The 26,818-nt window shown below is 48.5% G+C and overlaps 1 protein-coding gene across 1 annotated transcript in view; it reads right to left on the minus strand.

Moving 5' to 3' along the window:
* The window catches only part of LOC144170558 (integrin alpha-PS1-like), a 110,748-nt gene that overhangs the window by 15,150 nt on the left and 68,780 nt on the right, over nucleotides 1-26,818 (minus strand). The window contains exons 2-17 of the mRNA XM_077700425.1: nucleotides 15,303-15,433; nucleotides 13,455-13,534; nucleotides 12,853-13,035; nucleotides 11,687-11,837; nucleotides 10,205-10,412; nucleotides 9,256-9,340; nucleotides 9,031-9,136; nucleotides 8,789-8,880; nucleotides 7,664-7,812; nucleotides 5,671-5,775; nucleotides 4,477-4,723; nucleotides 3,201-3,350; nucleotides 2,564-2,643; nucleotides 1,873-2,023; nucleotides 257-334; nucleotides 13-92 (exon numbers count right to left, since the gene is read on the minus strand). Of these exons, the coding sequence (XP_077556551.1) occupies nucleotides 13-92; nucleotides 257-334; nucleotides 1,873-2,023; nucleotides 2,564-2,643; nucleotides 3,201-3,350; nucleotides 4,477-4,723; nucleotides 5,671-5,775; nucleotides 7,664-7,812; nucleotides 8,789-8,880; nucleotides 9,031-9,136; nucleotides 9,256-9,340; nucleotides 10,205-10,412; nucleotides 11,687-11,837; nucleotides 12,853-13,035; nucleotides 13,455-13,534; nucleotides 15,303-15,433 (2,076 nt within the window). The remainder of the gene's footprint in view (nucleotides 1-12; nucleotides 93-256; nucleotides 335-1,872; nucleotides 2,024-2,563; nucleotides 2,644-3,200; nucleotides 3,351-4,476; nucleotides 4,724-5,670; nucleotides 5,776-7,663; nucleotides 7,813-8,788; nucleotides 8,881-9,030; nucleotides 9,137-9,255; nucleotides 9,341-10,204; nucleotides 10,413-11,686; nucleotides 11,838-12,852; nucleotides 13,036-13,454; nucleotides 13,535-15,302; nucleotides 15,434-26,818) is intronic.

The raw sequence follows: 26,818 nt of genomic DNA on the forward strand, positions 1-26,818 counted from the left end.
CTTCAAACTTACGTGTTAGCCTTGATAGTAAATTTTAGACTTGTTTCAGTGTCGGCATCGCTTCGGGCATTGAACCGAAGAAGTATTTCCACCTGTTAAAAAAGTAAACAACAAGACGGTCAATATTCAAGTTCCAAAGCTTAAAATTTATGCTTAATAACTGTATCATACATATTAGTAGTTATAAACTTCTAGGCAAGATTTTCTTGCATGAATACTTCTACACTAAACTTAACACTGCTGAGCTAAATCTTACCATGCCCTGATTCAGAGGGTTGCCAAGTTCACATTTGACATGTGTAGCGTGAGGGACACAGTCGACCACATCCTGGCCCTGCAAAAGAAATAAAAAACAAAAGCCCAAAATTCAAGCCACTTGCAAAAAGTCCAGAAATTTGTTTTCTTAATTTTTGGAATTTGTCACGGCCTTCTTACTGCCTCTGTGGGCCATGCACTAATGTGACAAGAAAGCTTTGAAGGCGCTAAAAATACTACACTATTTGTTCACTGGGCCAGCAAAATTAAACTGCCATGAATCAGATCAAACAGCCACAAAATGGCATTTTTCTCATGACCTGTCTAGCATGAGAGCACTACGAAATCGGCTGCTTTTTGTGCTTTTTCCCAGCAGTAAGCGCATTCATAAACTTTTCAGAATACAACCTATGGATGGTATTCACTGAAAAGTTTAGCAGTCAATTTCTTTGCTTGGCAACACTGGAAACTGCCGCGGACATGGCCAAAGCGCCACAGACATGGTGCGGCATGCGCGACTGCGCCCGCACGCCGGGGGGGAAAAACCCATTGGCGTGCGTTGTCTGCTCCGTTTCAACCCAATTCTCAATGGTGGTGTCAACAGATTGGCTATTATTTGCACTCACATTGCAGTCGAGGCATTGATTTGATTGATTGTAGGGTTTAACACGCCAAAACAACGCAGGCGATGAGGCGCGCCGCAGCGGAGGGCTCCGGATTAATTTTGACCACCTGGGGATCTTTAACATGCGCTGAAATCTCGTGCGCACGGGCGTTTTTGCTTTTTGCCTCCATCAAAAAAGCAGCCGCAGCGGCCGGGAATCGAACCCGTGACCTCGTGCTCAGCAGCGCAACACCTTAGCCACTGAGCCACCGCGGCGAGTGGAGTCGAGGCATTACTTTGCATTCGGTAGGGTAGAGTTTGGAACGTCCAACACACATCATGTGCTTAGCACGGACAAGTACCGCCCTCCCGCGGAGCCTGACGTAACAAATGAAGTGCACTCACATGGTTGCCTGCATGCATGCCTCGCCAGTGAATATAAACTATATAAAAATAGCCCATAGTTCTGACAATGAATGCAAGTCTATCATAGGTGAAGGCGACCTGCAGCTACACAGTGTCTGCTAACACAAAAGCACGACACGCAAACCAGTGACAAACCCACCAACCACGTTAACACACCATAAAACAGTGCGTACCTGTGTGTGGTGCAGGTTTCTTATTAAGGGTATCTGTTTGCAAACTCCTGCAGGTTTCTCTCTCTACGGCCTCAACTTGTATGTGCATTCAGGCATGCATTTTCGAACAAGAAATGCCTTTGGTAGAATTCGTTCTCAAACATTCCTCCGTGCATGCATGCCCAATCACCACAAAGAATAGATGAGAAATCTGTGTGTTTAGACCAACGCAGCGCTGGTTGTGAAGTAGGCATCACAGGCTCACACCACAGGAGCTAGCTGTGGCGAGTGGTGGGGGCCTCATCTCAAGAAGAAAAGAACGCAGCGTTCTGCAACACGGACCGGTGCACATGGTGCATTGCGCTTCCTTTCCCTTCTGCTCCTGCCCCACCTGTATGGCCCCCCGATGACACTGTGCAGGAAGGGCCCACTCACCGCAGACACGAGTTTGCGGCCCACGTAGCTCAGTGCCGAAGGGTGCATGATGTAGAGGGCAGCGTCGTAGGCTGGCTCACCTCGGTTGTGCACCTTCACCGACAGGTTCACGTGCTCCTCGCCCAGGTACAGCACAGGGACACCGTTCTCCCTGGGAGGGAACAGTGCATGCACGGGAGCCACCATTACTGCTGGGTGCTTTCCCGCTCCCGCAGCACACAGAGCGGCGCTGCTGCTAGTTGCCCAAAGCATTTGCACGCCCACTGGGGCCGGCTGCTGGTCTAAGCAGACGGAACTAAAAACGTACACGAACACTTCAGTGAAAAAGTCTTTCTTGTTCTACCACCATGAGGCATTGCAGAGGGACCCTTGCATTATGAGCAAGCACAGCTTGCACAATAGAACTGTGTCCACAAAATGAAGGCTTCATGCAAGGTGGTACTTAATGACAGCGATCAGCAGTGTGAACGAAAAAATGGGCACCAAAGTTAGGACTGATATTTGCTTGCTGCTTATTTGCTACCCACTTGTCGTAATTATAGCATGGCAGAGCTAAGTGCCTACATCCAGGCAGGAGTGTAACGCAAGTAAAAACTCGTTTCCCAACAGGGTTGGTCACCAAGCGGGAAAAAGTAGCCAGGATGCCACGGGGCAGCAAATCATTGCGTTGTCCTTTTCACCACACACTCACTTGAGCAGGAGCAAGTCAGCATCAACGTGCAGGTCACTTTCGCAGATATCATTGGTGCCACAGTTCTTCAGGAAGCGTGCCTGGAGAGAGAGGCAGGAGGGGATATGAAGCATGGATAGTTTTACCCACCAAAGCTAGGCCTCATGTACCCCAGCCCAGGCATAACCTTGTTTGAATCTGTATAAATCTCTTGGCAGTCTACAGTGTGCACTGTTAACCTCTGCTGTGGCCCGCTTCTGAACACTAAGCCTCCAGCTCAGCCGCTGATCCACACTGGTGGGTCCGAAACTTGTAGAACTGACTGCCAACCAGAACATACCGAAACAAAACGAGTAGCTACCAAAGCATAAAGAAAAAAGACGACATTACAAAAGCTTTGTACCAACGAATTACAGACAGTTGACTCTAATGGCTCCCCTCTTACTGAGCAGGACATTCACTGAACAACCAGATAAAAGGCACGCATGGCAGTTGGTCTTTTCCATCTCCATTGTACTGTACTGCTGCTATGGCCACATGTTTAATCGAAGCAATACTTCAATAATGAAGGCGGTATGTTTCCTTTGTTTTGTGTGCACGTAGGTGTGCATCTGTGAGTTACAAGAGGTTGCACCAAAGTCTATGATAATTAACCCACCTCGAAGATCCTCGATGCCTCCTTCTGGTTGAGGATAGGGAAGCGGTCAATGTTTGGCATGGAGGCCCCTTCGATTGGGTGGCGGGGCACCGTCTGAACCAGGGAGTAACTCAGCTTCATCTTGATTGCACTCTGGATGTCAGATTTGTCCTGGAAACACAGAGAAGCACACAGCTGAGGCAAGAAGCTGCTGGCCATGCACTGCCCCACCAACCACAAGGTCAGTGCACCGAGCACTTCCTAGTTTACCGAAAACAAATGAAGGCTGGCGCACGATTCCTTTCCCGTAGGGTAGAGCAAGATTCACAGATGAGGGCACATACTTTCGTTATTGCATACTAAATTACTCTACATTCTGCTCCCATCAAAAAACGCATAGCTCCACAGCCTTAAAATAAAATTGCTGACTTTGTGCACAACAAGCACAAAGAAGACAAAAATGCCGTGGGCAGCCAAATATTGTGATATAATGTCTCTAAGGACAGAATGCGTCAGCATGAAAATTGCCAGTAATATGTTGTAGGAGCCCTTGGTGTACAGTAAAAGTACTACCTGCATGGCCAAGAGTAGATGTTGCCACAGCAGGAGCCTTGTCTCAGCATTGCAGCACGCAAATGCCGATAGGTGCTTCTACAAGGCTTTTGCAATGCTGTGTTGCGTGGCAAACTGCCCACTGTAAGATTGCTTGGGCTTCTTCCCATTTTGTTAGTGTTAGATGCACCTTTAGTTTCTTTTCCCACTAACCTGCTCGCTAAATTCAATTCATTTTTGCATTTTATGCACTGGCGACATTATTAAGGAAAACTTAACTGCCACTTTTCCTGTTTTAAAAAGCGTTTGTGGATAATTTCATCAGCCCAAAATGGCACTGGCACATTGCTAAATTCCAATTTCCGCTGTTCTGAAATGAAGAACAAGTTTTCACCGATAGGTTTCGTTATCAGCTAAACTGCAGTTCATTACGAGCAGGCTGTATTAAACAACTGCCATTTGTTTTGGCATAATGAAGCCAAATTTTCTTAGTTGGAAGTTGATAAATCAAAGCCTCAACCTATTCACACTTATTCTGAAAAATGCACATGCACAGCACCGGTCAAAAAGGTGCTACTTGTAAAAGCACACAAATCAAGGTATAATTAAGCTTTTCCTTCTGGCCGACCAATTAGAGCAGCCCGAGAGTGGAGACGAAGTGCACCTTACGTGAAGGAATACTCAACCTTCGTATGCACATAGCTAGGCATTAATAAATCCCAGGCTCGTAAAGAGCACAGCGCACCTTGAGGTAGACGAGCTCCCTGGAGCAGTGCTCCCGGCTGGAGGCGTACCAGGGGACCTCGAGCTCGCGCTCCACGATGTTGGGCTTGTCCGAGTCAGCTGAGGCATTGAAGCGGACGCGGTAGTACTTCTTGCCCGTGAAGGTCTCGGCCTCAATGCGGTAGTTGAGCAGCAGTGCCGCCTCTGTGCCGTTGCGCAGCTTGGGCATTGTGTTGTGCAGGAACTGGAAGCATGCCTCCAGGGAGAAGCTGAGGGCAGGGGACAGGGCAGGGAGTCAGTCAGACAACGACACAGCTTGCACCGCACTCGACGGCTGCATTTAAGGAAAAGGAAGGCATAAAGGCCAAAACAGCATTGCCACATGTTTCCGCAGTTTCATGCTAACAGTTCCCTTTTTTCGATCGGCATAAAATGACTAGAGCACAGGTGGCAGATTAATGTGCATGTAGTTTCTGCCATCCATTTATTAGCTGCTTGCTGGATATCATTATGTAAAGTAACAACCCTTACGTGCACTTGCCCAGTTACTTAACTTATCTTTTTATGTAAAGGGCATCTTTATAGACCCCAGCGGGTTTTGTGGTATTGACTTTTTTTGCGAACATTTTTTTTTTCAGTGACTTTAGCTCGGTGGAACCATGCTGTTGCCAAAAAGAAGAAGAGAAAGAAAAAAGGAGCTTTTGCGAACAGTGGAGTATATAAAGATGTATGCATATCCTACCAATCAACCTGCCAACTACTAGCGCCATGAGTTTGTACATGGAACAACGCAACGCAACAAAAGCATAGGAAGAAAATAAGGCAAGACAGCAGTGGAAGACAATTAATGCGCTGAAGATGCACTTTTGCGCTTCCCACGAAGACACTCTTAATCTCCCACAGCAGAGTGAAAACTATAAAAATGCAACAATACTGAATACTCTTCTGAAGCCTCCGCTTTCTCCAACCTTGATAGTATCTGCTGTTAGTGGGTGCTTTCTATACAGGCACTGCCTTTTGGTTTTTACTTTGGGCGTCCTTTGTTGGTTTTGCTTGTGAAGACTAACAAAATCTCACCACGTTCCACATTCTGAGTTGCACAAACACACAAGATTTGAAAATTGTGCACAATGTTCACAAGCTTGCACATGCATGCAGGCATACACAAAAAAAGAGAAGCGCTGCTATTAAAAGCGTCAAAGTAAATTGCCCTCACCACACGTGTCTGCTGCTGGGGTCATCTGGGCAACCTGGCACAGTGGGGTCGATGTTTTGCAGCTTCCCCTTCACTCTCGTACTGATGTCGATGATAGGACGAGCTCTACATGCACCACAAAAAAGAAAAAGACAAAACATCTCCTTAAAGCTCGTACACATGAACCACTCCACAAACAACGTAGAACTGCATGCACCGCACCAAAAATGTCCTTGCGCAATGGAGAGCAGAGTTGAGGATTCTTTACTATGAAATGAATTGTAGCTTACATGAACAGCTTCTGCATTGTTGAAATCTAGGTATACAAGTTAAAACAAAGGAAGGCTAATTAAGGCTATAATAATGTAACAACAAACAGGAAAGTGCTGGGTCTGTCAAGTTCGGTGCACACAGACAGCGAAAAAAAACAACAAAAAAAACGCTGTGTTGTTTGTGAGCAAGGATGCCAAGAGCATGCACATCTATGATCGTGATTTTTCTCTAACAAGTGGCACCACAGCAGCACAGTTGCAACAAACTGTCAGGCCACACACATGTAACCTAACCGAGTGCAGATTCTCTATACTTGCAGGAGAAAGCGAAAGTAAACACCGGAGAGAAGAACTATGACATGGTAGTTCTAACGCCAACTCTAGCGCATTTTGTACTCACGACACCTGGACTGTTTCTTCTTTGCTTGACGACCTGTAATCCGTGCTGTTCTCATTCAAATGCCACCGGTAACCACCCAGCATGGCTAATACCAAGCACTCAATGTCAAGCACACAGTGCCGTCTGCCTGGCCACCCTGCCGATGCTACCAACAAACTGGGCCAGGGAGCATTTCACAAGGGGGACACAGCTGGCTACACTGGCCACACGAAATTAAAGGGGCCATGCAGACAAAATACAAGTTTGTTTTATTCGAAAGATTTCGTGTTTTATAGCGCCCCCAGCGCTTGCCCGGAGGCAAATGATGTTTTATTCACTGAGAAATTAATCAATTTAAATTAAAATTTTGATTTTCCTGATAAATTGTGTGTTTTCGTGGTCTGCAATGACAACACACGAATTGACCGGTCTGCAGCCAATTGCGAAGCCTGGTTTACCGTTAGTGAACCTAGATGGTGCCACCATACCGCGGTAAGCTGTTTTCTGCCTTCGGTTTGTTTTCGACCGTATTTAAACCTGGCTTGTTTTTGTTCAGGGAGAAACTAATTGTTTCATGATACATAGTGCTCGCTCGACAAATGTGGTCACGTAAGGCATCGTTGCTTGCGTCAATCGGCCAGTGTCGTCTGAGACAACCCCAAAGCACCGCAGTCCTGTGCAGCTAAACCAAGCATAGTGCGCGCAGTACCAACAGCAGTACGCATTGGTTCTTCTATGTTTACGTGGCTTTTGTAACTTCCACTGTTTGTCCCACCATTCTTCCTGCTTTAAAAAGAATGTGCCCTAAATTCAAGCAGAAATAGCTCGTTTGGCATGCTTATAAGCTCTGCCTCATTTGCATTTGCCTTTGCCAGCCTCCGCCAATCGCAGAGCTGGCTGGTATGACATCATAGGTTCCGTTGCGGGAAATGAGCGAGTGGGTTGCGTGGCCATTCCCTTTTTTTCCCAAGTTATGTAGCTTATTTGAGCGAAGTTTGCGTTAAAAGTGGTGCCAGTATGATTCTAATGAGGCAATCTTTTGAATGAACCAAACTTGTGTTTTGTCTTCATGGACCCTTTAAGCGACATGCATCAACTGATGCTTACCCAATAATAAAGCCTTTCCCACGCAAACAAGCCTAAAGAAGGAAGCTGCTGCACCCTACTCAAAAAGCACCACAAAATTTTCTTTTGTGAATTACAGGCCACATTCACCACAGTGCACTTAATCTTGTCATAAGTGCACATGAAGGTCACAGAGTGAACACATGCTTACATGACAAGTATGTATCATAACGTACATAGGTCAGTGCAGAAAATCTAATGCAGAATGCAGGTTGATGACGAGTCTACCCAGGTTCACCTGAACAAGAGAATGCTGTCCGATTCGTAGTTGCCAGAGAGCAAATCGGGGTAGCCATTTGCATCCAGATCCATGCCCCCGTACAGGGAATAGCCCAAGGTAGTCACCCTGCTCCTCAACTCACTGGGGAGGTCACTTGGGTGGATAATCTGTATGCACAATAGCAAGAGAAAAAGGCCATTATGTAGGCCTTAAACAAAGCACAACAAAGGGTGGGGGGGGACTGGTGCAAAACCCGCAAAATTAGTCTGGTGCACAAGACTGCGAAGCGAAGTGTACAGGAAGGTTAAAGACTGGCTAAAGGTCACTGGGTTTTTTTTCACACGCATGTTGCGCATATGTAAGGGTTCTTTTTTTGCCTTCATAAAAAAAGTTGACCTAAAAGATTTACTACTGCATTAACTTGCTCACAAGAGAGTGCAAGTTCTTAACATGGTCGAACACCCAGACCAGATACTTGTTTTAGAAAGGCAAACAAAGGCAGGTGTTTCGGTGGAAGACAACCAAAGTTGAACACATATGTTTGAGGAAGCAGTGCCCTCCCCGTTTGAATGACCTACGCGGTCAGAACGACAGCAATCGTCAGTGCTAAGAGACACTGGCACATGCAGGTTGGCACCAGAATATTTATCCTTTGAAACCATCGATTCACCCCCTACAACTTACACAAGCACACTATCGGCAACATTTACAGGAAAAAAATCTCACCAGAGGGGAAAGACTACAAGGCCAAACGCTATCTTTTTATGGTTTATAACATTGCACAAACTTGCACTTTACAACAACTCACACAAGAGAACAGCTAGTGTTACCTTTTATCTGAAAACCAAAAACTGCTTGTTTTAAGCAAAATCTCATGCTACTCGTCCCATCACATAAGCTATCGGCATTCATTAACTGTAGTACGATTGGAATGTGTAAAACAAGGCTTAAACGATAATTTATGGTTAGTCAAATGACTAAACTGTGCCTTTTATTTAAAAGCAAGGTTTTAAGCTTGCACATGTAATGACAGTCAATTCAGGCACACGTAAAGCTTAGCCATGAAGGTAAGGCTATAAACAAGAGAGAAGCAGATGTTACAAAGCAGCAAAAGGTACTTTGCCAGCAGCAGCAACAGCCTACCTGTGAGGGTTCCTTCACTATGCCATCTGCGGATCCCAAGTAAATGTAGATGGCGCCCCCACCTTCCTCATATGGAGCGCCCACTGCAAGGTCTGTGGAAAATTAAAAGTGAAGGTCTGTTAGCACCCTAGTGACAAAAACGAAACTTGCGCTGCACGGGCCCGTAAAATCTCTCTTCCTGCCAAATTAATTTCAGACTTCAGTACATCAACCAACTGCATAATATTGGAGACTGAACTTACCTGGGTATCCATCACGGTTGAGATCACCTGCTGAAGACAAGGCGAAGCCAAACCGGGACTCATCCTTCCCGATAATCTTGATGGGCTTGGTGTCGTTAGATATGCCCTGCAGAGGACAGGTAAACTGCATGTTTAGTAAGCAGTGCAAAGAATTTGTGCAGGACATTTCAAGCGTATGGGAATTATAGCTGAACTACTAGAAAAAGTAGCACAAATGTCGGTCACCTTTTTCGAATTAAGGTAGATGTAGATCGCACCCCCTTCCCCTTTGCCGTGGTAGAATGGGGCTCCTACCACAAGGTCGATGAATCTGGAAAACAAAGAAATAAAAATTAACCAATGTTGAGCAGGTTTACATGCACATGACCACAACACCCATCATCCTTTACAACACTGTTGGGAGCAAATCTGGAAAAAAAGTTTTTTACAAGTGGGGCTGCTGCACATACAATGCAGACAGGGGAAATGGGGCACGTGACCAGCTGCACCTTTGTTTCACACTACACTGCACAGTCAACGACAATGAGAGCAGAGAGCGGCATTTATGCCCAGTTAACGATGTTTGTACAGCAGCGGTGGTAGAATGCTGCTTATAGTGTGTTCTGTGTTCTTATTACGCACTCTTTTTTCCCACGGCTGTCGGCAGTAATTCTAGTGCAAATGACTTGAAATGACTCATGCGTACATTGGGTGCTATCATAGTGTAATTGTAATTTTTACACAAAGCAGAAAACTGTATCAACACTGCCTGTTTGCTTGCACGGGCTGCCAGTGACCGAGTACATGTGTACAACGGCACATATGTGCATCAGACAGAGTAAGCAAAGAGCCATTTGAATTTTGTATTTCGAGGATTTGAAGCATTGTAACTACCCCTGGGCTATGAGGTGCACTGTAGAGGAGGGCTCCGGATGAATTTTGACCTCCTGGATATCTCTAACACGTGCCAAAATCTTGACACATGGCCGTTTTTGCTTTTCACTTCCATCTGAAAGGCAGCCAGCGCAACCGGAATTCAATACGAGTCATCGGGCTCAGCAGCCCAACGCCTTAGCCACTGAGCCACCGCATTGGGTAGTAAGCAAAGAGCTGACTGGTTGACCGATTAGCTGGTGGACTGACTGTGTGAATGCAACGTGCCCAGCAAAGAGACAAAGTTCTCCCACGCACACACCCGTCTTTGTTGAGGTCGAGCGAGGCGAGCGAGTAGCCAAAGGAGGAGGCAAACTGATCCCCATCCAGGATGAGCAGTGTGCGCAGGTTCGACAGCCCCTCCGACTCCTTGCTGAAGAACACCACCCGGCCGGTGCCGTTTGACCGCGGTGCACCCGCCACGTACGTCATGCGGTTGTTGATGAATTTGCCCGCTGTCACCGCCATGCCTGCAGCACAAGGAATTTTCACCATGCGTTCCTTCCTCCTCGCTAGAAATTGGGCTGGGACTAAAACACCCTTCTTATGGCATAGGTGAGGCACGCTTAAAACAGCAAACACCCCCCCACCCCCTACTGAAAGTGAGAGTCGCATAACACTATAGAGCGTCGGTGTCACATGGGGTATACCGTGGGGTATACCAAAGGATATCATGCCAAGACTAAGCTACAGTGGACGATGAATGAAAATTAGGACTAAAATTGTAGGATACTGTTGGCGTTAAGTCATCATGTTTTGGAATGCATTGGGTACATTAATAACAACCGTTCCATAATGAAGCATGTTCAAAGGCAGCTGTCATAGCTAGGTGTTTCTGTTCACCTGCAAGCTAGATGCATGGCACCAACAAAAAGGTAAGCGAGGCCTCATTACATGCTCTGCAAGCATATTAGCTAACAAGCAACTTAGAGCATGCGTAGAAACATTGCGCACTGATTTGATTTGATTGATTATGAGGTTCAATGTGCTGACGCTACACAGGCGATGAGGCGCGTCGTAGTGGAGGGCTCTGGATTAATTTCGACCACCTGGGGATCTTTGACGTGCGCCGAAATCTCGAACACACGGGCGTTTTCGCTTTCAGCCTCTGTCAGAAAAGCGGCCGCCGCGGCCGGGAATCGAACCCGTGTCCCTGGGTTCAGCAGCACAACGCCTTAGCCACTGAGCCACCGCAGCGGGTACCATTATTGCGCAGTTAAAATGAATCCATCATTACATTCTCTAACAACACAAACACATGCAAATTGTTTTTGTAGTGGCTGTTCTGCCTGCCTCCCCTACTGCGCTACACGTTCTTTAATTGTGCCTACAATCCTGTCCTGCCACTCATCGTTTTTACAGCTCGTGATGCCTCAGCTTGCACAAAATGCCCGCATGTTTGCAGTTATGATAAATTCTTTCTGAAAAATTTGCACTTGTGATAATGACAGGTGAAGGTGTGCAACAATTTCTACTCTACTGTGACAATAAGGAAAATATTCCCGTACGTCCTCAGTCCTGTTAAACTGGTAGCAAGCCCGAAGTGTCACCCTTTGTATCAGTGCCTGCCTCACAGGAGCCAGTTGGAGGAACTATATGGGTCGTATCTACGATGAATGTCACCACACCATGTGATCTGCGACACCCCTTAAGTGTTGCACTTGTTGAGGAGCTCGTAAAGACATGCCGCGGTCGCCCAACACCACCGAGCCCCCTTCTACAAGACAGAGGCAGGGGCACTGACCAAGGTAGCTGTACTTTTCGACGGGGGCCTCCTCGTCGAGGAACGGGCTGACCGACCAGGACCAGCCCCTGCGGGCCCGCTCCACCGTGATGGTGAACACTGTGCCCTTCCACGTGTACGGGCCGGGGGCACCTAGCACTATGGTCGAGTCCTGCAGGGACAAGGCGCCCACTCACTACCTCGGGTCTACTAGACCCGACCACAAACTTGCTTGCACAAAACCTGCACCACAGTCGGCTCTCCCGCACGACACTAGGGTTGTGCAAAGAAGCCAAGCGCAAGTAAACAGTGCACAGAACAAGCTGAAATATAAACTTGCACTATAATTGTGCTGGGAAAGCAGCACAACGAAAACCACATAGTACCAGAAAAAAATACAATAGCAACAACACCAGCATGCAGCAACATCCCTGGTGGCATCGAAAAACATAATTTTACTGCATTTTTAGTTAATTTATTTGTGATACACTACCAGCCAACATCTGAGGGTTGAGTAGTAAGGACGACAATAATAACAAAGTACCGGACTAGATTACATGCACTAAACATCTGCTCTGTTCCTTTGTGTGTCAGCATTAGGTATTAAAATGCTCATTCAATGTTGCATTAATCAGTAGTCACTGTGGCACTATGCCAGGTCGCCCCGCAATGACTATTACTTTTGCCCCCCCTCTGTAATTTAAAAGTAGTTCCACAAGGCAGAAAAATGGAGGAAAAGCATCAGCCAGCAGCGTAGCTGTTAGAGACACCAGTGGACATTTACAGAGCGTGCAGTGTTACTACTGCCATGTGCAGCTTCTTCGTATAACCCTGGAAGCAATTCAGAGACCTGTGCAGTGGTAGCTTCATTGTCTAAACTGTGTGTTTCATGGCATATGGGTCACTGGTTCAATGCCAGCCCCACCACCGTTTTTTTTTCCCCCGTCAGCAAGGTGTCCCTCACACAGCTCTTGCTGTCAAAGAGGAGAGAGGCAGCTGAGGAAGGACTTGATGGAGCAGGGTGCACCCCTCATGGAGCTTGAAGTGCATTGAAAGGGCAACACGGGACAGTTCATGCAAGTCGACCCTTGAAAAAAGGGCACACCGAGATGCAATCGGCACTTTTGTGCTTCGAACCAGCATGCAATGCAGGTGAGTCTGCACAGGCCTCAGGTGGTGGCACGCACCTCGGAGATGAGGCCGCTGGTGCCGGCCTGGCAGAAGCCGAACTGTTCGTGCGCTTTGTCGACGGGCCGGTTTTCGCAGGGCTCCCAGGCGCGGTGGAAGTCCAGGTACTGGTTCAGCGAGTAGCAGATGCCTCGGCCCCACCGGAAGGTGTCGCCCTTGTTCACGTACCGGTGGGCACACGCCTGCAAGAGGAAAAGAAAAAAAAGCAGCACGCCGCTCAGTGCTCCACACCGAGGTGCAACTTCCACAGCACACCACAGCAGGCAAAGGTGAACTTCATAGCACGTACCTACCTACTGGGATCAGATAAAAACTCACTCTGAAAGTTCACAGTGACGCACTTCTGACTGCCATGCTCATCCAAGTCATTAAGAACTTATCACTCCTTCACGACATTATGAAAAAAAGAAATTAAAACATTCTGAGCTGTCCCGGAAACAAGTTTTATGTAGTTCTCACAGCAGTTCTACGCAGAAGAGGTTACTTCAAAACAGTATGTAAGGTTTTTAAAGCATATCTGTTGCCTCTTGCAAGTGGCAAATTCATACCCAGTGGAATGGCCTAATGAATGTGCCCATGGGAGCACATTTGAGCCGCTTACCAAGATGAAGCCTCCCGGACCCTGGCTCTGGACGGTGACACCCAGCCACTGGTCATCCTTCAGCACCTCCCTGTCAGGCTCTGAAGAAAGGAGAGGTTGCCACGTGCACTCTCGCGTGATGCCACAATATTACAGTGCCAGTGCAAGCACAATATCCTGCTACTGTCAATGGCAAATGGTCGATTGTCACTGCACCAGCCTTGCAGTGAACAGCTTTTCCACACCTCTGAAGTTTGTCTCAAAAGCTCCAGAGCGGGTCACTGACAAACCATCTTCTCAACCCCCCAAAAGACATCCACAAGCTATTCAGGGTTGTGGCAGCACTGTGTCCCGCAAGAAATGTTTTCACGAAGATATAACACACCAAATGGTTAAAAAGAAAAAAAATTTAAGGATATCATCAAGCTAATTACTGCTCATGCATGAAAGTGACAGCAATCAGTGTCTGGAGCTGGCTGCAAAACAATACAGTAGAATCTCGATGATACGATTCTGGGTGATACGAATTTCGGGATGATACGAATTTCTGAAAAGTCCCGGCAAAATTGCATTGTTTGCAATAGGAAAAAATTCTGCTGTTACGAACGGACCTGCGCGGCCCGGCGGATGATACGAACGAGCCGGCGAGGCGCCCGACTGCCGAACAAGCAAGTGACGGCTCTCTCTCCCCATTTGTCACTCTTTTTTCTCCAGAAACGGCCGGGCTGTTGTTTTCTGCTCGCGAAAACGCGCCCCGCACGCCCCATGCGCGCCGCGAAACCTCTCGCACCCTGCGCGCGCCGCCACCGGCGGCGGCAACATGGCGGCGGCTTCGGAAGTGGCACGGCCGCTTGAGCGACTGCTTCTAGCCGCTCTTTAAAATGCCGCTCAAGGCAGACACGAATTTTCTTGTGCAGTAAAGGAGCTGATAACGTTGGCGAAAACGGTACTATAAAACACCATCCGCGCCGCTAGTGAAAGCGCCCATAAAATATCTACTGGAGTGCTAAGCCTAAACATCTCGGGCGGAGCCAGCGGGCTGTCTCGAGCGTTTCGCAAGTCGTCAGCGTCTTTTTCTGACCGAGGTAGGAGATACCGCGGGCGCGAAATCGTCAATGTGGCCGTGAAAATACAGCGCGCGCAAAGCCGAGGCGTGCGAATCGCGTGCAAAAACGCACCATGCGGTTCACGCGAGCTTGGACACCGGGAGTGAGGAGACAAGCGCGAAGCTAGGCGAAGCGTTACGCGCGCCAGAAAGGACTGCTTTGTGACGTGGGGGTTTAAAAAAAGCAGAAAAAATCGCGGATTTGTTCACGCGAAAGTAAGAAAATAAATAAACGAAAACTTTTTTCAGCGCTCAATTTTTTGGTCTGTGTTGGTTCATACGAATTTCGGATGATACGAATATTTTTCGCGGTCCCGCGAGATTCGTATGATCGAGATTCTACTGCGAATTTCAAATGGCTCTGCAGTTCACTTGACTTCACCGTTGTTGTAATGTCCAATTTCACGGGTGGAATGAGCCACCGCTCCACAATCAGGAGGAGCAAAAAGGAAACACCACTGCATGCTATAGCTCGAAACAAGAAGCTCAAATTAAACATTACATTTCCATGCACACACACACACACATACATTACTTTGGACCAAGGCCGCATAAGCAATTTCCCAATTTAGCCTTGCACTATAAGAGGAAACAGTGACCAGTCTGTGGGCTTATGGATTGGTTTCATCCTTGAAGAACTCTGGTTTCATCTATCTGAGAGCAGGCCTGTGGTGTGCGTCCAAATTCTGGTTTTATTTTCAATTTCACACCACCAGGTATGTCTCTCCTGCCCACGCAGTGATCACTCCATCGCAGCCCCTCACCTGCTTTCTCAGTCTCAATGCTGAGCTGGCTGCAGTCTGAGTAGCGCGTGCTCAGGGGGCACCGGTACACGGCCCCAGAGTGGTTGGTGCCTGGCTGGCTGGTCTGTGCTCGGGGGGCTCCCACCAGCAACCTGCACAACAGACCGAGAGGCCTTGTTAGCCTCAAAAGGAGCAGCTTACAAAAGCAAGCACTTCCAAAAAGAAGCCATTTCTAGGAGCAGGCACTGCTTATGGTAAACGTGGCACACGGTGCCAGGGCAGATCTGTGGCTCAGAAGTTCCATGTTACAACCCACTACTTGTTGGGTGCAGGAACAGGGAAGCCCTAGAGCCGCCCCATTGCGTGGACACTGTGGAGTGGCTTTAGGAAGCATGTAACAAGGAAGATGTGAATGGGGCTTGAAGTAGTGTTCTTTCTCAAAGTCAACCTCGACATTTACCTAGGTTGGACTGCCTCATGGGTGGTTACATAACTATCATCAGAAGCAGAAGTGAGCAGTGGCATACAGTTCACCATACTCTCATCAGTCACGATTGGTTCCTGTCAATGTCCTGCTGCCAAGCAACAATACGTGGGTCAATCACTAGTGAGAGAATGAGCCTTGAGGATTGCTGGCTGCTTTGATTTGTCACTTGCTAGGGCCACGTCATTCATTACCACTCACCCACTCCCTCACTTGCATTCTTTGTGCTTTAACACAGGGTGTCCAGCTAACACAACTTGGCATGATGCCAAAAGATGCAGTTAAACTTTTTTCTTTTCTTTTATTTCCCAGACTTTGTTTTTGTTGACTTACTCTTACCCCTGAAACATGCGCACCTGCTTAGGCTGCACTATTGCAGAAATATGACTGGAGCATTGATGAGTAAATAAGAAGACACTGAGAGAACTTGGCCCATCGTAATTGCAGATTTTTGAAGAGTAACAAACAGTTAATGAAATGGAAGTGCTGGATAGTTATAACAGACTGTGAAAAATATACTGATCCTGAAACCAATTCCAAGGATCAGAACGATTAGCAGAACGGACAAAAAAACATTCAAGGTTATCCTGCCCTGCCAAGCATGGCAGTAAACATTGGGGCAAGAAAACTTGTGGTAAAGACTTTATTGCCCCAATCATTGCCTCTTAGTAACAACAGTCACAGTGACTGTGTTCGCTATGATATACATTGATCGGCCCATTCACAACTGCAGACACAATCTCGGACAATGCCAAATCGATGCACGTACACCGCTGGGTGGTCGGCTGGGCTAGATCAGTGCGGCATTGCAAGCCAAATGTCTCTCCAATACGAAACGCGTAAACCCCTCCCCTTTCCTTCCCGACACATGCACATTGGGATCATTCACTTAGGCCGCAGATGGAATCTTACAGAGGCCTCTAAGGCATCCTCTTTTGTGGTGTTTGCCGCACACCGCTATCGATTCTACTTTTGCCTAAGTTTGCGGCGTTCCGTAAGCAAGCTGCTCTTCGGGAGTCCTAACTACCATCCATCAGTGCACCAAGCGTGGAACGGTGACGGCTGTCACAACCCGGTAATACGTCATCTAAAATAGCACCATTGCGAGCACCCTCGGTTGTTTTATTAATGGACAGGAAAACTAATACAGTAAAACGTTACTAATCCGGCCCCTGTTAATTCGGAAATTCAGATAAATCTGCGTTTTTATGTACGTTGTTGTACGTTGTCCTATGGTCGCGGGCCTTCGGTATTTCAGGCAAATTTACGCACACACCGCTGAATTTGGACCAACGCCTTCTCGAAAGGTGACCACCGAACTCTTCTTTTTATTCTCCCCTTGTTCTCTCTCTCTACCCGCCGCGGTGGCTCAGTGGCTAAGGCGTTGCACTGCTGAGCACAAGGTCGCGGGTTCAATTTTCGGCCACGGCGGCTGCTTTTCTGATGGAGGCGAAAAGCAAAAACGCCCGTGTGTACGAGATTTCGGCGCACGTTAAAGATCCCCAGGTGGTCAAAATTAATACGGAGCCCTCCACTATGGCGCGCCTCATAGCCTGCGTTGCGTCGGCGCGTTAAACCCTACAGTCAATCAATTGTTCTCTCTCTCTCTCTCTCTCTCTCTCTCTCTCTCTCTCTCTCTCTCTCTCTCTCTCTCTCTCTCTCTCTCTCTCTCTCTCTCTCTCCCTCCCCCCCTGCGAGCGTAGTACATCGCGGCCAGTAAACTCCTGCGATGTTAAACCCCTGCGATGTAGTCGGCCGGCAGGTCGCACTGCAAAAGAAGCCGTAGATGCTCTCGCTGCATTGGAAGAATTCTGCTATGACCCCCGCACGGGGCACCTTGAGCAATCTTGGTGACGGTACTGGCGATACCGCGGACCCCGAGCCCCCAAACATAAGCTGGATCCAACCGTGGTGATGTGTTTTTAAGGTGAAGGGTAGAAACCTCTAACGGTGGCCGTCGGAGCCCAGGTCAAGCTCCGGCGGATGGGCTCCCTGTCTGTTTACCAGGCAGGGAGCTCCGGGACCTCCTCAGCTATCAGGGTAAGGTTGTGGAAGAAAGTACCCCCGTCTCCCTGCTTTTATACTATGCTTTATGGTATTGTCTAAAACCCCCCCCAACCGTGATCGGTCCCTGAAAAGGGGCCGCACCGAAGTATCCTTTCCTCCGTTGCCGTCGTTAACCTTTCCTGAACCGGACCATTTTTCTCGATTTCTTGTGATGGAATCCCTCAATCCAACCCACCCTCTTGCATCTCAGTCAGTCTTCTTGATCGCCAAGTATCTTGAAGCCATAGTAGGAAAATCGTATAAATGCAAAAAACAAAGGTCTGGTGAACTCTTAATTGAAATAAATGACAAGCAGCAGTCTGCAAAGCTTCTAGCTCAGACTAGACTGGCTGATCTTGACATCCGGGTCACACCCCATCGGAGCCTCAACAGCTCGCAGGGTGTGATATCCGAGACAGACCTCCTGAACGAAACCGATGCGGATCTCCTTGCCGGCTTGAAGGATCAGGGCGTCACTGCCGTGAGACGCATCACCATCCGCAGAGACGACAAGGAGATTCCCACCAAACACATTATCTTGACTTTCGACCGCGCAATTCTTCCACAATACATAAATGCAGGTTTTATCCGTTGCTCCATCCGTCCGTACATCCCGAACCCGCGGCGCTGTTTTAAGTGCCAGCGGTTCGGGCATGGTACGAACTCTTGCCGTGGCCGAACGACGTGTGCAAAGTGCGCGGCGCACGATCATCCGAGCGAGAACTGCTCAGCCGAAACTCTCACTTGTGTAAACTGCGGGGGGCCGCATGCGGCATACTCCCGCAAGTGCGAAAAATTTCAACTAGAAAAGAAAATCATCAACATCAAAGTCACTGAAAACATCACCTTCCCAGAGGCGCGAAAGAGGTTCGCCTCTTTCCCCCTGGGGAGGTACGCCGACGCGGCTCGCCGGGGGGCGGAGCGGCGTCTTGTTTCCACAGGGACCCAGTTCAGCGAGTCTGACCTGGTCCCTCGCCCGCCCCCCCCCTGGGTTGCCTCTGGCAGCCCAACCCGCCACCACGCCGCTTGCTGAGGCAGCAGCGGTTGTGGTGGCAACCTCTTCCGTCGGGACCGGTGCCGCTCCCGCCTCTGTCTCCCCGCCCTCCAGTGCGTTGGAGGGTACAGAGGTGATGGACACCACGGGCCCCGCACCGGTTCCCACCGCCACCGCACCGCCTGTGCCACCTCTGGCGCCCCGGACGCCCTCGGCGGTGGCGGCTCAAACGAAGGGCTCCCGAGGGGGGGCCAAGTCCAGGGGGCCCGGTCCGTCGGGCACCCCTCGGACATCCGACGACGAGATGGATGTCGGGCCGTTCCTGCCTGCAACGCAGCGCAAGGAACGCGTCCCGACGCCAAAGCCTCCCGACAAGCCAAAAAAGGCGAGAGTCACAGCCCCGAAAGACGACACATAAACAAACACACACACTCCAGTAGCTCTCACACTAAATAATGGGAAGAGAAAACATAATTCAATGGAACTGTAGAGGCCTTCTTAAAAATCTTGACGATGTATACGAAATACTGCATGCTAATCAGCCAAGTGTGATGTGTCTTCAGGAGACGCATTTGAATTCCAAGCACACAAATTTCTTAAATAGGTACATGGTCTTCAGAAAGGACAGGGATGGCTGCACACACTCTTCGGGCGGTGTAGCCATAATAGCCCGGAAATCCCTAGCATGCCACCCTGTCGCTCTCAACACCGTCCTTGAGGCTGTAGCAATACGCACAATAATTTTTAATAGGTTGATAACGGTATGCTCCATATACATTCCTCCTGATGTCACACTTTTGAGCTCTGACTTCGAGGCGCTGGTCGACCAGCTACCCGAACCGTACATCCTAACAGGCGACCTTAATGCACACAACTCTCTTTGGGGCTCCTCCAGAACGGATGCCCGAGGTCGCCTGTTGGAGAAGTTTCTTACATCCTCCGGAGCATGCCTTTTCAACAAAAAACAGCCTACATATAATAACTTAGGACACAATACATACTCTCATCTTGACTTGGCTATTGGTTCCGCAGTTCTCTTTCCATGTCTTGAGTGGGGTGTGGGCACGGACCCATATGGTAGTGACCATTTCCCCACTTCATTAACGTATATAGGTATAGGCCCGAGCAGTCCATCTTCCCATAACAGGTTTAATGAATCCAAAGCAAACTGGAGTACATTCACAGAAACATCTAAACTACACCACACAACCATAAAACACCTACACGTGGAGGAAGCCGCCCAACTCGTCACGGCGCACATCCTCGACGCCGCCGAAAAGTCCATTCCCCAGGCCTCCAGTGGGTCCCGCAGCCCAAGGAGGCCCTGGTGGAACGAGGACTGCAGGCGGGCGCGAGAGGCCCAGAACAAGGCGTGGGGTGTCCTTCGCCGGTACCCCACGTCAGATAACATCATTTCTTTTAAACGGGCAAAGGCTTTTGGAAAGCGAGTGCGTCGTGAGGCGAAAAGGGAGAGTTGGCGCACCTTCCTCACTTCCATCAACTCGTACACTGACACACATAAAGTCTGGACACGAATACGAAAACTAAAAGGACAACAGACACACAGCCTGCCCCTGGTTAGTACAACAGGGGACACACTGGAAGACCAGGCTAACACACTTGCACAACACTTCGAACACGTGTCCAGTTCAGCACACTACACAAACACTTTCATGAAACACAAAACATCTGTAGAAAAGAAGTCCCTGCGTGATAACAACAAGTCGCACACTTCTTACAATTCTCCTTTTTCAATTCATGAGCTGAAGGTTGCTCTGAGCACGTGTAAGCCTTCAGCTCCAGGTGCAGACAAAATCACATACACCATGATACAACACCTACACCCAGACACTCTTGAAACACTCCTACATCTATACAACAACATATGGCTTTCGGGGCACATTCCTCGCTCTTGGAGGGAGGCCATAGTAGTGGCTTTCCTGAAGGAAGGAAAGGACCCTTCCTCTCCCGCCAGTTATCGCCCCATTGCCCTGACAAGCTGCCTGTGCAAGCTCCTCGAGAAGATGATAAACAGGAGACTCGTATACTTCTTAGAGTACAACGGTCTTCTCGAGAGCTGCCAGGCGGGCTTTAGGGCGGGGCGATCTACCAACGATCAACTCGTTGCGTTAGAGTCTTATATCAAAGATGCTTTCCTCCACAAGCAGTACTGCATGACGGTCTTCTTTGATCTTGAAAAGGCGTACGATACTGCTTGGCGGTACGGCATCCTTAGCGACTTGAAGTCCTTTGGCATGTCGGGTATCATGTGGAACACGCTTGCCAGTTACCTCTCTGAAAGAACGTTTCGCGTACGAGTTGGAACTGCACTCTCTAGAGTTCATGTGCAGGAAAACGGTGTTCCGCAAGGTGGAGTTTTGAGTTGCACGTTGTTTATTGTAAAAATGAACTCTCTTCGGAAGGCTCTGCCACCAACCATTTCCTGCTCAATCTATGTAGACGACGTGCAATTATCCTTTAAGTCTTGTAACCTGTCTATCTGCGAGCGCCAAGTCCAGCTTGGTGTTAACAAGCTAGCTGGCTGGGCAGATAGCAACGGTTTTAAATTTAATCCAGTGAAGTGTACTTGTGTTTTGTTTTCGAAAAGGCGCGGCATTCGGCCGGATCCAGACATCAAACTCAATGGTGTCTCAATTCCAGTCAGAAATGAACACAAGTTTTTAGGTGTAGTCCTTGACGAAAAGCTCTCGTTCATTCAACACATAAAACAACTTAAACATAAATGCTTAAAGGCCATGAATATACTCAAGGTTCTCTCCTACTCTTCATATGGGGCTGACAAACAACTTCTTTTACGTGTTTTTACCAGCCTGATAGGTTCACGATTAGACTATGGAAGCGTTGTTTATGGGTCAGCAAGTAAGACATCCCTCAAAATGCTGGACCCAGTGCTTCATCTGGGGCTCCGGTTGGCATGTGGCGCCTTCCGGACTAGCCCGGTCGAAAGCCTCTATGTGGAGTGTAATAAGTGGAACCTACAACGTCAGCGAGCATACACAGATCTTCTTTTTGCTTTTAAAATTTCATCTATGCCACACCATCCTTTTAAATCGGCTTTTTATGATACGTCTCAGACTCCACTACTCCTAAACCGACCATCGTTCTCTGCGCCCTTCTCTTACAGAGTTAGAGAGGAAGCGTCAGAGCTTTCTGTCTCCTTTTTAGACACCATACAAAGTTCTCAAACAGATTTTATAGCACCATGGCATCTCCGCCCTGTATCATGCGACACATCCTTCACACATGTAGATAAAAACCGAGCTCCCACATGTGCAATTCTGCAGCACTTCTTGTATTTGCAGCAGAAGTATCAATTTTCTGAATTTTATACGGACGCCTCTAAAACTGCCACCTCTGTGTCCTGCGCGGCGCATGGGCCCGGCCTTAATGTCACTAGAACTCTTAACAGTAATACCAGTATCTTTACGGCAGAGGCTAATGGTGTACTTCTTGTTGTTAATCATATCCTTCAAAGTCACATCCCACAGTCCATTATATATACAGATTCCCTCAGTGTCGTGCGGGCGTTGTCGTCATCAACGTCTTCAAAAAATCACGCGGTAAATCTAATAGTCAAGGGTATTATGTCGGTGTATGTACGCAAATTTGAACTGGTTCTTTGCTGGGTCCCTGGCCACAGTGGTATAGCCGGGAACGAAGCAGCGGACCGAATGGCTGCTGCTGCTACACTCTCGAATACAGTAGACATAACCACATTACCCTACACCGACGTAAAACCACACATCAGACAACAACTTCGCAAAACATGGCAAACACACTGGAGTGAACAAACAGACAACAAGTTACACGTAATAAAACCACACTTGGGACCACACACCACCGACACACGCAATAGATACACTGAAGTCGCCTTGGCTAGATTACGGATAGGGCACACTCATGCAACGCACTCGCACCTTCTCACGGGGTCTCCAAGACCTCTGTGCAGCAGGTGCGGAGAGGCCCTATCCGTGATCCACATCCTCATACAATGTAAGGCACTCGACATTACACGACGAAAACACTTCCCACAACTACACACACGACATATTCCACCACACCCGTCATACTTCTTAGGAGACGAAGCCATGTTTTCTGTTCAACGCACCTTTCAGTTCCTATCAGAAGTTCACTTTTTACAACTCATCTCATACCACCCATAGTTTTACCCCTGGTCCTATACACCAGCCACCTTATTTATTTTTTAACCACTCTTGTTCTTCACCCTGGCCCTTTATACCAGCCGTGCTCATAGCTTTTAACTGATTTTATTTCTTGTTCTCACCTCATCAAATCACTTTGTGTTTGGCGCTCTTTGCCCATGTCGGCCTTGCGCCAATAAAATCAAACCACCATCATCAATTCTGCTATGACACTGCATGCAATACTGTGGCTCTGCGCACCTCCGAAAACTTGTTCTTTTAGCCCGGCTATCCGCCAAAAGACAAACCAGCACCACCGACTTCTTCGAAAAAGTATGTTCTTGTCGTTGAATCGACAATTCGACATTCGCTTAATTCGCACTTTTAAGTGCGAATGCACTTTATAAGCGACCCCGAACCTTCCGCCGTCCGCATAGCAACAGCTGCGGGTGCGCGCGCTTTTCGTCTTCCTTAGCAACGGGGGGAGATGGGCGCGCGCTGCCTGGCCGCTGACATGGCACATACCCACGTGGGAGATTGGCCAGGAATAAGTGCGAATGCACTTCTTAAGCGAGCCTGAATCGTCGCGCTCGCATAGCGCCTCCTCTCCCCCCTCGCCTACTCTCCTAAAGCCCCTTTACTACTCTCCAGCTCGCAACACCCTCTCTCGGCGCGCCAGCCAGGCCACTACACTATATAAAAAAAAAAAAAAACAGCATCCGGCGCCAGGTTTCGATCTGCGGACTTTGCGGCCGCAGCGCGACGCTCTACTGACTAAGCCACGGACGCGACGTTGATATCAGTGTTAGTAACGCGCCTTATATCTTTAACGCATTCAAACTACGTCGTCAGCGGCGTGCGTTGGCGACTCAGCGGCGTTATAGCGGCTTGATAACTGCGTGGTGTACACGTGATACTACAAACCCGCTAGTTCTGCATTCTCTCACGTGACTGCGCCTCCTCTCCCTTCACTCCGGTCGGCGCTTCGCAGCTGCGGTGCGCTGCGGTGCGGTGCGCTCCTCCTCTCGAACATACACGTTAATTCACCAAGATTCCCGCAGAGGGACAAACGAGGCGTGTTAAGCCGAACGTGATCACGAGGGGGTGTTAATGTAACTAACGGGCAAAATGCCACCAAACTTCAACAAACTCCCCCTCATAGCATCACCCCGTGCTTCGCACTTCCTCATACTCCCCTTCGGGGAAATGCGGGGGAATTTTTTTTGTACTTCCTAGAAATCCGAATTTACGAGCCTTTACTGTATGCCGCGATGAATAAAGTGTATTTGCGGGAGCGTAGGTACGAAGGGGCAAAATGTTCGCCGTACCCAGGCATCACTGCATGACGCGAAAAAAGGCCAGTCTGGCTCGGCGCCTGCCCGAGTATGAAAATGAAGCTCCGCCAGAACTCGCTTTCCCGCATAACGGCAGTGCGAAAGGGGAAGCGCACCACCAGGAAGAGCGGAGTGCACTTTGCTTTTCCTCCTCTTCGTGAAGAGCAGCGTTAGCACAAAGAATGCACTTGCATCATTTCGTAAGAAACATTTGCAGCGTAAGCTTCCCCAGCGGGTACCCCAGAAAAATCTATTGCATCTCCGCCGACGCAGGGGCGGGACCGGCAGGCAGCACACGCTGGCATGTGCAACACGTGTTTATTCGGTCACACAACGAACAGTTTAACAAAAGGAAGGAAAAGGGCGGCTGCTTATATACAGGCTCGAGCCACTATCACACCAAGGTATCGACGTCAAGTAGAACCAGTGTGTCGAACCGAAAAAAATGCGGGTTTTGTTACGGTTCGGGTTCAGGTAAATTTATTCGATCCGCGAACCAGTTCGCGAACCGGTTCGTGGCGTTGAACCGGTTCGGGAACCGGTTAAGAACTGAAATATTAGCAAGGTGCGAAAAATCATTTTTTCATACTTTAAATTCATCATAAAACAAAGTATTTTATTCTTCACTCCAACTAGTGGTTCTTTAAAATGAGCTGCAATACTACTGTCAAATTTGAAAATCTAGGCCAGGTGCAACAGAAATTGTACCAGCCTCTTTTCACCACCCCTACTGTCGCCCTTAGAGACTACACAAAGCCACCGCCAAGAGACATGAGTGTGGAATTTATTGGTGCCCCTTGCTTCGTTTTATCGTACTGCTTGGATGCTAATAATAACTTAAGACATTGCCCATTTTGCTTGAATTACTTCCTTGTTACGTCACTGCTGATGCTGGGTGGCAGAAAACTTGAAAGTTTTTTCGGTGTTTCTCACCGCTTCTCACAAAAACAACGTCCTTAACGACTCACCAAAGGCAGATCTTTCAAATAAGGCAAGGTAGGGCTTCGTTTTCATCGTCATTTAGGATCCTTGGCCGAGCATGTAAAAAGACGCGGCGGAAAAATATCGCCGACCACGGGCTGCGGCCCCTTCGTTATCGGGCTTACTGCGACAATCAAGAGCGAATGCTGCCCCACCCCCATTGCAAAACAATCAACAAAGAAAACTTCGACTTAATTAGCGCGCAAGCACACGCCCGCGCGCACAACATGGCGTTTTATTCGCCTGTGAAGAGCAGCTTTACCTGTACAAGAGACTACAAAGATGCTAGTGGAAATCAGCGAAGCCAAATGTACAGTGCCCAACGCTGGACACACCTGTCAATTCTAAAGAGCACGATCTCTAGAATTTCGAATAGACACGTATCTTCGGTTACCTCACCCGCCGCGGTGGCTCAGTGGCTAATACGTCGTGCTGCTAAGCCCAAAAACGCGGTTTCGGTTCCCGGCCGCGGCGGCCGCTTTTCTGATGGAGGCGAAACGCGAAAACGCCCGTGTGTTCGAGATTTCGGCTCACGCTAAAGATGCCCAGTTGGTCGAAATTCATCCGGAGCCCTCCACTGCGGCGCGCCTCATCACCTGTGCAGCGTCGGTGCGTTAAACCTCATAATCAATCAATATTCTCTTATCCCCGTGTAGTATGTTTAAGAATCTTATTTCTCCGGCCTGTTCACCCTATTTTCCCTCTTTCTCGTTTCGTGAGGTTCGCCTGAGGAGTCGCTTGTATAAAGCCGATGTCTCGAACCAATAACAAACATATGTGCGTCCCTTCCTTCATGCGTCCCGTTTGTCTCTGTTTTAATTCTTGTGATTATGCATGTACCAAAAATCCAAAATTCCAACACTCTTCAGCTGCTGCAAATGGGAATGCTGGGCTTGAACCTTGGCTGGTACACAGTGCAACAATCTCGTGGACTGATTGCACTTGCACCGTCCCAATGAGGGAGAGGGAGAGAGCGGCAAATGTTTTATTGAGCCTTTAGCCCCTTTGTGTGGGGGCGTGGTGACAGGCGCACCGGAGCCCGCGGGAAGGGCGAATTCGGTGCTTCAAACATCGCGCAGGCTGCCAAGAGTTTGACATTTCTTCTTCACAGCCTTGCACCCTACTTGCTCGACCATCAGCAACATACCATTGCAATTACGGGCCTTAATTGCTACACTGGTGTGCAGTCGTTTCACCATGTTGTGGCTATGGCGCTGTGCTGACGCGGGTTCGATTTCCGGCCGCGGCGGCAGCTTTTATGATGGAGGCGGAAAGCGAAAACGCCCGTGTATTCGAGATTTCGGCGCGCGCTAAAGATCTCCAGGTGGTCAAAATTAATCCTGAGCGCTCCACTGCGGTGCGCCTCATCGCCTGCGTTGCGTCGGCGCATTAACAAACCTCACAATCAATCAAATAATCAAATTGTCACCATGTTGTGACCGTGATGAGTACGTTCGGAACGTTTTTATTCATCGAAAGGGTAAAATTGAACGAGAGATAGCGAAGTTGATGGCGCGTGAAAAAAAGAAGCCCCT

This window comes from Haemaphysalis longicornis, unplaced genomic scaffold (assembly GCF_048455015.1).
Source record: "Haemaphysalis longicornis isolate Haplotype H1 unplaced genomic scaffold, Haemaphysalis longicornis Haplotype H1 scaffold_2, whole genome shotgun sequence".
Taxonomy (NCBI): Eukaryota; Metazoa; Arthropoda; class Arachnida; order Ixodida; family Ixodidae; genus Haemaphysalis; species Haemaphysalis longicornis.